A 13,304-nucleotide genomic window follows, 5' to 3' on the forward strand; every position below is an offset into this window, starting at 1 on the left:
TGGAATTTCTAATAATAAACGTTTGAATATGTATAGTATTCTACAGGCTAAAATGTTGCCCTATATATTCAGAGATTCTTTTACTGCCAAAAATTGTTGAGAGCATAGAGGTTTGAAACAGAGCGTAGAAAGACTATTTATACATCTTCACTCAGAACTAAAAACTACAAAATGATATTGATTTCACTTATTGTTGATACAGTTTATTCACTGATTTTTTTAACCAATTGAATGAACTGACTTTAGGTTTACTGTAGCTGAGCAAAGTATTATCATCCTTTCCTAAATACACATCCATCAACTCACCTCAATACACCCTAAACAGCTGTCTAAGTGAGAGAACAATCACCTGCTTCCATCTTTTTTAATCTGCCTTATCGTACTTGAACATTACTTAAATTTGCAAGCAATTTAAAGCTTGTGCAATTGTCATTTCACTAGAAATCACATACTATCGAATTAGAATTTAGCAGTTCTTTACAGATTTTGCAAATGGAGTTCTGTTCAAAGCAGGCAAGTTTACCTTGGCACGTGGGTGCACGTTTCCCATCGTATCGGCCTTGAAATCATTCTTGTTCTTTCTGCAGAGAACAGCGGTGATGATGATGATGATGATGGTGACTACTGCAATAGGAGCCAGCACCGCAGCTATGATCCACAAGTTGTTTGGTGGGTTCTTTACCACAGCTGGTGAAACACAAAGTCACAGGTTAATTCAAGTGTGTCTGTCACTCCACAGCTCACAGGAATTAGGGTCCTTTTAGAAAAGACACTGATAACAAAACATATCCATCACAGTTCATAATATATCATGTGATATTTTTTGGGTGCAATCTGGATAGGTTCCTTGGGAGAGCTATTTTGTTGTTTCCAGTGTTTGTGGAAAGACATGATGCAATCATTCATGCATTTCACAGGAAAAAGTGAATTCATCACAACAACCACAGAATTAATCAAATAAAAGCATAACTGAAGTGCAGAAAGGGTGGTGAATTTAAGGTTACTTTAAACTATTTTGTTGTCATAGATATTAAGCAGAAGTATTGCAAATGTCGGGATACACATGCACTGTTTTCACTTCTGTTTTCCAGGCTTTTTCAAAAAGATGCAATATTTTATGTTTGACTACAACTTTAATACCATCGGGAGCTCGGTAATGCTTTGACTAACCAGTCCTGTTTGAAAGAGCTTTGAAAGCCCATTCTGAAAACTAAAAGAGGACTAAATCAGTCCTCTCCTGTGGAGGGTGTCCTGTCTCCACAGCAGGTGAAATGGTTTTACCTTTCCTGTCTCTAACAGGATCTATGTTAACACTGCTCCTTTGCCCTGTGTTTAGAAAAACAGAGGCATGTTCATGTTGCTAGGAGACAATGTCAAATTCACTTGAACCTGCAGTGCATGGTCTGTGGTTTGTTAACAGCAAACAACAGAGATGTCTTTTCACCCCCTCATTGGCAACAAGCATTATTTTAAACTTCAAGGAGTTTTATTTTCAAAGCATTGTTTGTCAGGAGAATAAAAATATCAATGACAAACAAAACAAAGCAAGAAAAATAAGAGCATTTTCCAAAAGCTGCATGCACAAGTTTTTGTCAAAGTGATCTACAACTATTTATGGTATTTCATATCATCTTCTTGATATTCTTGCCCTCTTTTCTGAACCGATTCTGTAATAAAATGCCATCTTCTCCAACAGAGTTTTAATATTAACAGATGCAAATTTCATACGTTCAGCCTGGAGCTGCACGAAGTAACCCAGAGTTAACGCCATGGTCTGGGAGTCCACTGTATTCAGAATTTTGGCGGCTGAGGTTCCAAGCAAAGGGGAGCCATTCCACAGAACATAGTAGATCAACTCAGCTGGGTTCTTTGGACCTGGGATTCGCTTTATGTTGACCATCTAAACAAAATAAAGCAGGAATTTGTCAGTTAAATTAATAGGTATTACAGAGTGTTAGATTCTTTTGTAAAATCCGGTCACTTTTAGTTAAAAATAAAGAATAATTTTAATTTACTTCATATATTACATTAATCCTCTAAATTAAGAAAAAGTGTGTTGTGCAAGTGAGGTAAAACTCCTAGTACAACATAGCTTGAATCATTGTGGTGTGTATGCTGTAAAGGCAGTTAAAGGCATGGTATTTAAACTTCTATCTACTACATACTGAAATAGAAAATGGAATCCCACTTTTATTGGTTTCAAAAATATCTAGAGTATAATCTTGAAAGCAGGATCAACAAGCTTTTTCTTCAAAGAATCATGTGAGCAGCCATAATCTGGGCTTCTATGGAAGCAGGCCTCTTTGAGAATCTCTGAGGTAACAGGAGTTATCGCACCGCTAACTTAAAGAAAAGACTTCATTTTACTCCCAACTTGATTATAATCCTTCCGATCACATCTTATCTGCAATCTCATCTGCAATCCTGTGCTGTACTCCATTTGGACATCATGCGAAGCTGCTCAGATCACTGTCCATGATGTACTGGTCACCTGGACAGTGTAGCTCCCCACAGTAGTGGCTCTCCTGAACCTCCTTCCCTGCTGCCCAGCGATCACGAACAGCTCTGCCAAGCGCTGCTCCATTAGACTGGCAAAGCTCTGATAATTCCCCTCCAGAGAGGAGTTGTCAACATCCTGAATGACTGGAAATCAGAGAGAGAGGAGGAGGCTGGTGGAACCACAAAACTCTTAGGAAACAAACTCACTAATAAAAACATTTCTCTGGCTTCGAATATATTTTAAAGGGGATCCTGAGCAACTGTTGAGTCAGTGATTAGCTGTCATTCCTTAAAACAAACATGCTTCGTCCTTAGTCATTTTAGTTGAAATTTGGTTGTTTTACTACAACTAGGTAATAAGTATAGTGATTAGATTAGAATGTCCTGAACAATACAAATTTAAATCTAATTAGCCAGTTTAGTGATTTTATCACAGTAATAAGCAACAGGAAATCAATCTTACAATGCTCCAGTCAGCTACAACTGAAAAGTAAATAGCCAGCAGAAGATAACATTTTGGCTCCACACATGTTATCACAAGCTTCTCTGCACAAAGCAGTCTACATAAAAAAATAAATGAATGTTCACTACAAATACAAAGTCCAAATTACCTGTAATCACCCAGTAGTCCCTTGTCGACTGGGAAGTGTTGAGATTGTGGTACTCTAATGCTGAAAAAGTAAAGCAGGAATAAACCATTCAAAGCATTTTTAATCATGCACTTATATGTAATTAGCAAAGAACCCTTTGGTGGCTTTGTCTTCACATTGATGTACTAGGTTAATAAATCTCTGCAGCATTAGGTATAGGTGATAATTCCTCTTAATTCCATCACATCAGTACATTGTTTGCATTCAAAAGTTGGATTTTGTGTTTTAAAATCAGGGTATAATTAAATGCAAATTACCTTTTAAAAAAAGATTAATTAAAACATTAACATAAACCGATGATTCATTTTTACAATTCTATGGAAATAAAGCTACTTAGAAACTACCCAAATAGTTTCTTCCTGTTTGTTGTTTTTTTTTCTGTTTTAAATAAAGAAGAAAAAAAGGTAATTTTTTGGTTATTGTTTATTATTTTAACTATTTTTACAAATTGTACTATAAGAAGAATTTCCACTTTACACATGTTAGGCACATGGATGATTTTGTGACTTTAGTAATAGAAGAGTAATAGAGAGTTTCATGGACTCCTTTTTCAGTGTCATGAGTACACATACTGTATGTCTTGTACTTGTCTTGTACTCTAACAGCACTGATAACATCTAAATTAAGATAAAAATCAAGTTAAAGCACAAATTACAAAAGATCACAGCATTTCCTGAAATTCTCTGCAATGTTACTAATTATTAATCTTACTCTTGTTTAAGATTTCTTGGCTTCCAAACCTAAGGCTTCAGGCCAACTGGGCACTGAAAACTCTTAATTATTTACCAGCATAATTGATTTTCATAAGCATACTGACAGCTTTCATAAAAATACTTTCATCTTTCACAGCCCATTTCTTTGTTTGATAACTGGTCCTAACAATTGTTGCTGCTGAACAGATGCTCTTGTCCAGGGTTACTATTAATGTTTACTCTACAAATGTTTACTCTACTCTACAAAGTACTTTTCCTGAACAGAGCCGTGCCTTGTTAATCACAATTCTTCTGACAATGTTGAGGACTCGGTGAGGCACTCACTGACTTCCAACTAAAAGAAATTTCATCAGCTAAACTAATGGTCGAGGTGAATTTTACTCCAAAGTATTCCAGTAGATTCAGCTGTTTAACCTCATTGCCATTGTGAAATTTATGTATTTTAGTCCTCATTTTACTCTGAAATACACAGAGCAACACAAAACTGTAAAAGGATCATTTTAATAAACGTACATTATTCATCCAGAAAGAGAGTTATATCAAGTTCAGAATGTTCACAAAGAAAATCATATTTAATTAAATTGGCTACTGCAGTAAACTGGTTAATCCTAGACACTTTTGGCAGAGTGATGTACAGTAGGAAGTGCAGTAATGAAATTCATATTGCTGAAATATTTCATTTATACCAGAACGTTTGAATGCAAGACCACAACTCAAAGACTTGACTTCTGTGGTACTTTATACGAATCCACATTGCCCCCACTGGATGCAAACATAAACTGTAACACTCTTTCAAACACAGCAGTCACCAGTAGTTCACCCCAAACCACAGCACACAAAACTATGCATCATGAACAGCAAACACAGCAGTCTGAATTGGACACTTACGTTCAGCGATAATCAGAGGTGGGAAGAACAGGTAATACCCCACCAATTCTGCAGTGAGCTGATTGAGAAGGTTGCTGGAAATGGTTCCATTCAAAACCACACTCTGGTTCCTTACCACATAGATCAGAGAGACAGCAGGAGACCCAGCTGACTGAGTTGTGCTTAAGATCTAATCAACAATGACACAGACAAAAATGGCTGTTTCAATTCAGAGTCTCTGTTTAAGCCACTTTTTAAAAAACCTCATAAGGAAAATTACAGTAGTAATGACTATTATTATACCCATAAGATTGCTAATGGAAAATAAGGTGGAAGCTTCATGTTAATGCTTAATCATTTTGTTAGCATAAACAGCAGGAGTACAAACCAGGTGATTTTAAAGGTCCATTGAGTACACTGATGCTTATTTCCCAAGAATTAGACTGATGTTCAACCACATCAGGATTCATTTTTACTGTGCTGTAACCCCGTAGGAGAAAATCGGAGCATTATTTCTGTGAGATAGGAGACCAGCCTATGGGTGCAGGCAATTCACTACTGTTGTACAAAGTGCTGTGTGGCTTTGGGGCTGGAATTATGCCTGAGATATAGTGAATGAATCCCAGCTCAGAAAAAGGTCAGCACTCAACACGTTGCACATAAACGAGGGGCAGGATGCCCACAGCTTCCAAACAGGACCAAAAGTGGTTCCATTGAGAATCACTAGACAAATACCTTAAAATGACAAAAATCTCAAAACTGTACAGACAGCAACAGTGTCACACTCTGTGATGGCTCATGAATAAGGTCCACATTCAATGCAGATATCTAGCTATGGAAACACGGAAAAAGAAGATTTTAAAAGCTCTGCAAACGATCAACTTGGAGAAAGCAAATGACTGCACCTGAACAGAGAGGCGGCTGTGAGAATTCAACACTTTGGACTCGGCTTCTGCAAACGCATTCTGCAATCGCTGCTCCATAGTCTGAACAAAACTGCAGGAATTTATATTGTCTGTGGGGCCTACGAACCTGAGGACTGGATCAGCAAAAATAACAGGTTAGACATGATCATATTTATTAATGTAAAATATCTCTGGGTTCATTGTTATTTACCTTCATTATTTTCCTATATCCAGTCAACAAAAAAGAAAAAATGGCACTTCAAGTGAAATTCTCTGCTGTGTATTTAGTACTTCAGTTAACTTATTATTGAACCATTAAGTGTCTAATGATCTTTAAGCAAAGCAATTACTGGGTATGCAAACACTTGATAATAAGCCTGACTGATGACTTGACTAGGATTCCCTGTTTATTTCCTGTTGGGACTGTCTTGTCCTTACCTGTTTTGAGCTGCAAAGAAATAGCAGGGCTGGGAATCCACGGAGCAGCAGGAATGGGAATGGACTGGACCTCAGCCACGTACTGCTTAATATCAGTCATCATCCTGTCGATCCCATAAGCATTCAGAGCACTGACAACAACAGATGCAATGTAGACAGTGCTGCCACTTGCAGCGTAGTAACCGACAGTGACATTCGTACTGCTGGTCAGGTTTTCAATCTGAAAGCACAAGACAGAGCTTTGTGGACTTGTGACTTCTCAGTAATGCAGAGAGCAACACCATTTCGGAATCATATCAGATCAGAAGCTCCTTTATAAATAGACTTTATTAATGAAACAGTCGTCTTTACATTTTTAGGATGCACATGTGCTATATTAATGTTTCATATGTCTCGTGTCTTCAGAGGTTTTTGCAACAACCAGGTTTGAAGGGCTGCTTAAACATGTGTATGCATGTTCCACTACCCATTCTTTTTATTTTCACTACTATATTATATGTAAAACACAGTTATTGTTATTGCATAGAAAACAGAAAAGGGGCTTTTCTACATTTATCTGTTCCATGACATACAATTAATTTTGCATATCTATCATATCATTACTAGTGCTTTTTGTATTTGCTGAGCTGTCAGTCAGTTACCTCTGGACACAGACGTTATACTTGGGGTCTGATGGACAGCGGTGTTTGGCTCCAGATTCACTGTCTGACAGCAGGAAATTAATGAAAGGCAGCCAAGAGCCATTTCAAACACAGAGGAATCTGATGGAGATGAGCATTACAGACAGATACATCAGATGCTCACCTTGGGGCTGTTAATCTCTTACATTTCTTTTAATTTTGGAAGTTGCAAGGAGAACGAAGCATTCTTGCTCTGAATGCCCCCAGTTAGGTTGCTGGGGTATTTGCAAATCTCAAAGCTGTGACAAGCTCAAAAAGTCCTATAATTACATTTGTCAGGGATACTTAGATGTAAAATACATCTTATTGTTTTCCTATAATTAATAGGAACATAGGCAAATATTATGTACATATTTATAATATTATAATGTAAATATTGTCAATATTATATACTTTTAATATTATAAAATAGACAATAATTACAAACGGAACTAAAAGAAAAAAACTAAATACTATCCCGCTGCTAAACTATCTTAAAAACACGCACACTTTAAGCTGAACAATAGTAATTCCAATCCAGGGTAAAAGATAGTTTTGACACAAAGACCTCAAAAACAAAGGGATTTTTGCAAAACAACCAAGTTCATTTACTTGGACTAACTGGAAATAAAGGTTAAGACAACAACTTATTGAAAGCACTGCAGTAACATTTTGTTCCATTTCAGACATGCTTAGGTTTTTGCCTTTCAGTAATATAAAAACAAGAATTCATGTCGTGGAAGATGCTTCCTCTGATCTGCATTGTGCCTGGGTGATAAGGATATCCCCGATTACAAATTAACAGTGCTAGAGAAAAGCACTGCAATACAGGATCATCCAGTATCTGCAAAATGCTTTTTTTTACTTTGTGGGAGAGAGAAAGGTAACTAATAAAAGAAAAAGAAGATTTCATTAAGTATAGTTTCACTTAAGGAAGCCAATATCTTGCAATAAGGAACATTTATACGATGCCCACAATCTGCAGACTTTCCTTTTAGTGTGGTCTGAAAAATGTGTCAATTAACCGATCACGAAGGAAGAACATCTATTAACAGAAATCAGTGTTATACTAGAACATGTGATATGCAACAGCCTTGGTCATAAAAAAATTTAAAATATGGAAAAGACACAAAAATAAAACTATGCATGAAAGAAGTTCCAAACACTTGTAGTAACTAAAATCTTAAACTTATGTTTGTGCATTAACTCAATAATTTTGGTTAATATTACATTGGTAACATTCTGAAATAGTTTCTAACAATTAAGCATTCACTTCTGGTTAGGAAACTGTAAGAGGAGCTTGCATAATGATAAATATCTACATTTTCAGTTCTGTTTCCAGTGAATGCAGTATTGAGAGTTTGTATTTCATTTCACCCTGCCTATTTATGGCAGCTGTCTAATTTGAAATGATACATTCATTCATCCTTCATTTATTAATTCTCATCATTCATTCATTTGAAAAAGGGAAACTTACAGATATTAAATATGACAAACGTATCACCTTACCTATTGAAATGTACTTTTATTTCCAAATGTGCTTATGCCTGTCAATGAATGGTTTCTAAGATTTCCTAAATAAGACAGTACTTTACCAAGGGTTGAAGGTAAGACCATCGTAATCTAATATTTAAACTACTAATGAGAGGCAAAGGTACACCTTGCAGGATGTGCAAGAAATTTAAACAGCAGCTTGTTTTTTTACGGCTCTCTTAACCTCCAGATCAATAGGGTAAGCTCCAGGACATTTATTATTCATTGTTGGAAAACTTCCAAGATTAAATGCTCCTTGCATTCAGAAAATTGAACTCATTGAAAATCTTTGACAGTACCCAGACCCCACAGAAGGAACAACTCAAAAAGGAGTGACACTGGAGTAACATGTGACAGCAGTAAATGTCCTGAAAAGACCACCAGAATTATGCCAATGGATAGTCTGCTTTTGGTTTTTAAGCTACATCGTTAAATTTGTTTTCAAGAAGCAATCGGCCTACCTCTTCCTGTCATAAGTTCCTACTTGGACCATTCACTTGAATCCACTTGGTTCTGAACCTTTCCACTCTCTCAGGGAGTAATGAATCCTGGGCACCAAGCATCCAACACACCATACAAGTCTCCCTCAGAGGCATCCACACTATACTGTCTATACAGTCTCCAACTATCAAAACCTCCATTTTACTACTCCTTATATTAAATCACCACATGATTAATAAAACATATATCCAAGGGTGTAAAATGGCCAAAGGCTAAAACACAAGGAAATATTATAGTTCTTTGAAACCGTTTAGCATGTATTTGCATCGTATACCGATATCTTATCTAAAGCACCAGAGACACACGGATCAACGTCAAAATAAAAAAAAAAGATGGCCCCCCCACCTTCCTGGGGGAGATCTTTTTTTTTCATCCATGGGCAGGGGGGTGAAGCATTTCACTATAGTTCACATACTTCCAAAAATTAACCTGGTCATTTCAAACAATACTGGCTCCTGCAATTGCACAAAAACATGACAGGTGACCCCCCTATGCACACATGGTTTTTGTGTAGCTGTTTTGAAGCATCAGCCCCTTGCAGCCCCTATCATGCAGCAGTAGGTTGCTAACCTGAGCGTGCACACCACTGCTGTTGAAGGCCTCCTGAAGTGCCTGTGTGAGTCCTTTTGTCAGGTTCTGTTTAAGCATACCATCCACTTTGTTTCTTCTTATGTTTAAGGACAACACTGTAAGAAGAAAGACACTAACAGCAACAAATAGAGTATCTCCTTCATCGGAGAAAAAATAAAAGCATGCCTAAGAAGCCCTGAAAATAACTAAGATTACATAGTTGTTCAAACTTCAAGATTTTAATTTTAAATTGTAAAAACGTTATTAATATGTTTTTATAAAAAAGACATACCACGGAATATTAATTCTATATTTTATAAGGTATAGACAAATAGCTTGCACTCAATATACTGACAATTACATTTTAGGCTTTGGTATTTATTTCATGTTCCTAATTAAATACTGAACCATTTTTCTTATAATCAATAGATCGCTGTTTTTCTATTCATTATGTTACATAGGGAATTAAAAATATTTCAGCAAAAGATTTATAAAATAAAGTAATAAGCAATATGTGATGTTCTGTTCACTGCCTGATTTATTTTCATGCAGATGATAAACAAATCATTGCGAGTTATTCAGATATTCTTTTTGAGCAAATCAATAAATTAATTTAGGCAATACAGGATACTTACCTGTGCCTTTAGTGATGGTTTTTCATGATATGCAACAAATGTAAAAATCTAGCTTCATGTGAGACAACATAAAGCAATTCCATACCTGTTTTCACCCAGATTCTCTCTGTAGTGTTACACTGCAATGTAGGCATTCCTGTAGGGGTAGTGGCAGGACCAGGCCTATTTGGCCCAGACGTAGTAAACGTTGACGTCTGAGAGGTGATGGTAACCTTGGATGTCAAGGGTGACGTTATTGTTATGGAAGGAGAAGAGGAGGTTTTCATAATCTCTGCAGTGACAGATGTTCCCCTTGAAGTCACTGACGGCTGAGGGGTGCTAAGTGGAGTGGATGGTGTTATTGGTTGTGTTGTGCTGCCTGCACCAGTGCTGGAGGCCACAGCGCTCATGGGAGTGTGCGTAGGAGTCCCACTTATAACTGTTTCTTGTGTTGTGCGAGTGAGGCTCGTGGGCGCCACCTGTGTAGACGTGGTCTCAACAACGTGGAGTGTTGCGTTACTGATTGCAATGGGGGCTGTCGATGCTGCTGGAGGCACACTGGTACTCTCAAGAGGCAGTTCTCCACCCCTCTCCGTTGAAAAGAAAGTGGACAATGGTGCCGAAGACAAATTTTCAGCTGTTATTTCCTCTGTAACAGAAGAATGAGTAAAATTTGCAGTTGGAACAACAGCAGGTGTTAGGGAAGTCGGTGATGAATGGGGAGATGTTATGGGTCTAGACAGTGGAGGTTCAGTGGTATAGGTGAGTAATGAAGGCACTTCAGTTGAAGTGGCTGATGATGACAGAAGATTGGTGTTTCTTTCAGACACTTCTGTAATTACTGATGTTGGAGTATTCAGTTCTGTATTTAGAGATGTTCTTGAGCTAGAAGAATACTGAGCAGATGAGGATGTGGAGTGCTCCAGTGACACAGGCAGTGATTCCGATAAAACAGTTGTGAGGCTGATGTTATTACTTGCCGAAGAAAAATCGCTGACAGTCTGCTCAGAAACGGTAGTTTTTTCATTTCCTCTTGAAGTTACTGAATCTGATGAGGGCAATGATATGGCTGTACTTGTGAAAGCAGAGGGCAAACTTCCAGAATTCAGTGTTGCAGGTTCAGTTGTTAAACCATATGATGGAACACTTGACACAGGCTTGCTTTGAGAAGATGAGCTTTGGGTTAGAATTGGAGATTTTGTGAATGGCGACATGCTGGCTATTGACATTGCTTCTGTAAATTCAGTCATATTACTGTTAGTTGAAGAAACAGCAGAAATTAGTTCTCTTTGAGATATACTGGCAGAACTCAAGGTGTTAGAAACAGATGTTTCCATAGACTGTGTAGAAACCTCAGTAGAGTCTTCAGACTGGGTGGTAGCTTCCTCAAAGGTTGTACTGATAGACAGTGTTATGTCAGCTGAGCTTGGTAACGCTGTAGTGGCTGATGTAGAGGATCCATTAGTGGAATCTATATATCTTTCTGTTGTGGGTGTGTTCATTGAAGACTCCATTTGTGAGGTGAGCTCTGAAGAAGACATCATTCCTGGTGCTAAAGTCACAGTAATAGGAACAGATGAAGATACACTTGAAATTATTTCTGTAAGCAAAGTATGGGGTGAGGTTGCAATGCTAGAAGAAGAATCTCTAGTATATGTCTGGAAAGTTGATGCCCCAGTTGTATAGACAGTATTAGGGATAAGTACCCCATTAGTTGTAAGGACAGACTGCCATAAATCTGTTGCACTTCTTGAACTTGTTGCTACTGATGTATGCATCCCACTATGTGACTCAGTAAAACGCTCTGTAGAGGAGGGCCCCAATGAGGAATGTGATGCTGTAATTTCTATTTGATGAGTACTCCGAGAGCCTGATGCTGCATTTACAGGGGCTGAAGAGGACAGAATATCCGGCATCAGAGTCTGGGTACTTGTTCCCTTCTCAGTTTGCTGAGATTCAAATGAACTGTACTCTGTATTTCCAGGCACTGTAGATTTCCAAATAAGGTAGGCACTTGTCAAAGATGCTAATTCATTAGTTGTCATTGTCTTATCTGTAGCTGCTAAGGATGAAGATCCACTGCTGGGTACTTTGGAATACACAACAGTGTTTGCCTCACTAGTGGCCATTTTGGTGGCAATGCTAGGAGAAGTAGCATCTAACATGGACACTGAAGTGGGAGATGCTAAATGATCTATCATTTTTGTTGTTTCTTGAGAATTATAAGCGGTAATGTTTTTGGTATTACTACCAAAATCCACAGATACAGAACTTAGGGAATCTGCTGTGGCTTCAAATGTGGTGCTACGCAAAACAGGATTTTGTGGGGAAAAATGATCACTTATCTCCTCTGCTGTTGTGGTAGAAATGGAAGGCAATAAGGAGGAGGAGCCATCAGTATGCAATGAAATTTCAGTGGTCACTGTTTCTGTCTCAGTACTGGCAAGCATCAGAGGTGTTTCTGTAGGATGTTGAGTGAATAAAGTGGCATGTGGATTTTTTGATACAGTGGTTGACTCAAATGAAAAAGAATTTGCATGAGGGCGGCTGACACTGGTAGGAAAAGAAGTGTTACTGATGGTCTGGTCAGAGACAGTGCCATCTCCTTGTGAAACTGTCAAAAAACCTAGAGACTCTGTCGGTTCAACTGCGGTTATGGAAGATGAATCTACTGATGCTGGTGAAGGCAGTGTAGGGAAAGTTTGCAAAGAAGTCACCCTCTGAATCTCAGTTTGTAGTGATGGAATCTGTTGTGAGGATGGAGTCAATGATGGATGCTCTTGTGTGCTCAGTGTTCCAAGGCCATTGGTCACAGTTGTTCTGAAGGCACTAGAAGCTGTGATTGGCACACCAGAAGATGAATCAGTTTCTGCCATTTTGTTTGTGTTGATGGAAGAGATAGTACTACCTTGGGGTGATATCAAATTGCTTGAATGTGAAGACCCTGATAAATGTGTCAGCATGGATGATAACAGTGAAGGAAATTCTGTCCTGGCTGTAGACAGCTCACCTCTTGTGCTCTCAGAATTATCAACATCTGCAGTTGATGTAATAATGTCATTGATGGACTTTGTTGTGGTTGCTGGATCTAAGGATGAATTATTTGCTCTTTCTGCTGAAAGAGGTGTAGCTGAAACAGTACTTCCAGTCATTAAAACAATGGACGAACTAGCAGATTCTGTTGAAGTTACTGCTTGTGCTCCACTGGAACCATTTTCAGTTGAATTCATAGTGTAAATATAATTTTCTAACAGTGATTCCGTTTTGATTTCTGGTTTTGTGAAAGCAAGCAAGGCGGGTACATTGCTTTTTAATGTCATAGCAGAATTGTCTGTCATAATATCAGAAGCAGTAT

At 37.9% G+C, this 13,304-nt stretch overlaps 1 protein-coding gene across 1 annotated transcript in view; it reads right to left on the reverse strand.

Moving 5' to 3' along the window:
• Window positions 1-12,825, reverse strand: part of LOC148819529 (UPF0606 protein KIAA1549L-like) — a 32,035-nt gene extending 19,210 nt beyond the window's left edge. Inside the window, exons 1-9 of the mRNA XM_088935194.1 lie at window positions 10,056-12,825; window positions 9,336-9,451; window positions 6,073-6,292; window positions 5,635-5,768; window positions 4,751-4,919; window positions 3,111-3,170; window positions 2,492-2,643; window positions 1,729-1,900; window positions 524-687 (exon numbers count right to left, since the gene is read on the reverse strand). Of these exons, the coding sequence (XP_088791320.1) occupies window positions 524-687; window positions 1,729-1,900; window positions 2,492-2,643; window positions 3,111-3,170; window positions 4,751-4,919; window positions 5,635-5,768; window positions 6,073-6,292; window positions 9,336-9,451; window positions 10,056-12,825 (3,957 nt within the window). The remainder of the gene's footprint in view (window positions 1-523; window positions 688-1,728; window positions 1,901-2,491; window positions 2,644-3,110; window positions 3,171-4,750; window positions 4,920-5,634; window positions 5,769-6,072; window positions 6,293-9,335; window positions 9,452-10,055) is intronic.
• Between the last annotated feature and the right edge of the window lie 479 nt (window positions 12,826-13,304).

This window comes from Atractosteus spatula, chromosome 16 (assembly GCF_055471065.1).
Source record: "Atractosteus spatula isolate fAtrSpa1 chromosome 16, fAtrSpa1.hap1, whole genome shotgun sequence".
NCBI lineage: Eukaryota > Metazoa > Chordata > Actinopteri > Semionotiformes > Lepisosteidae > Atractosteus > Atractosteus spatula.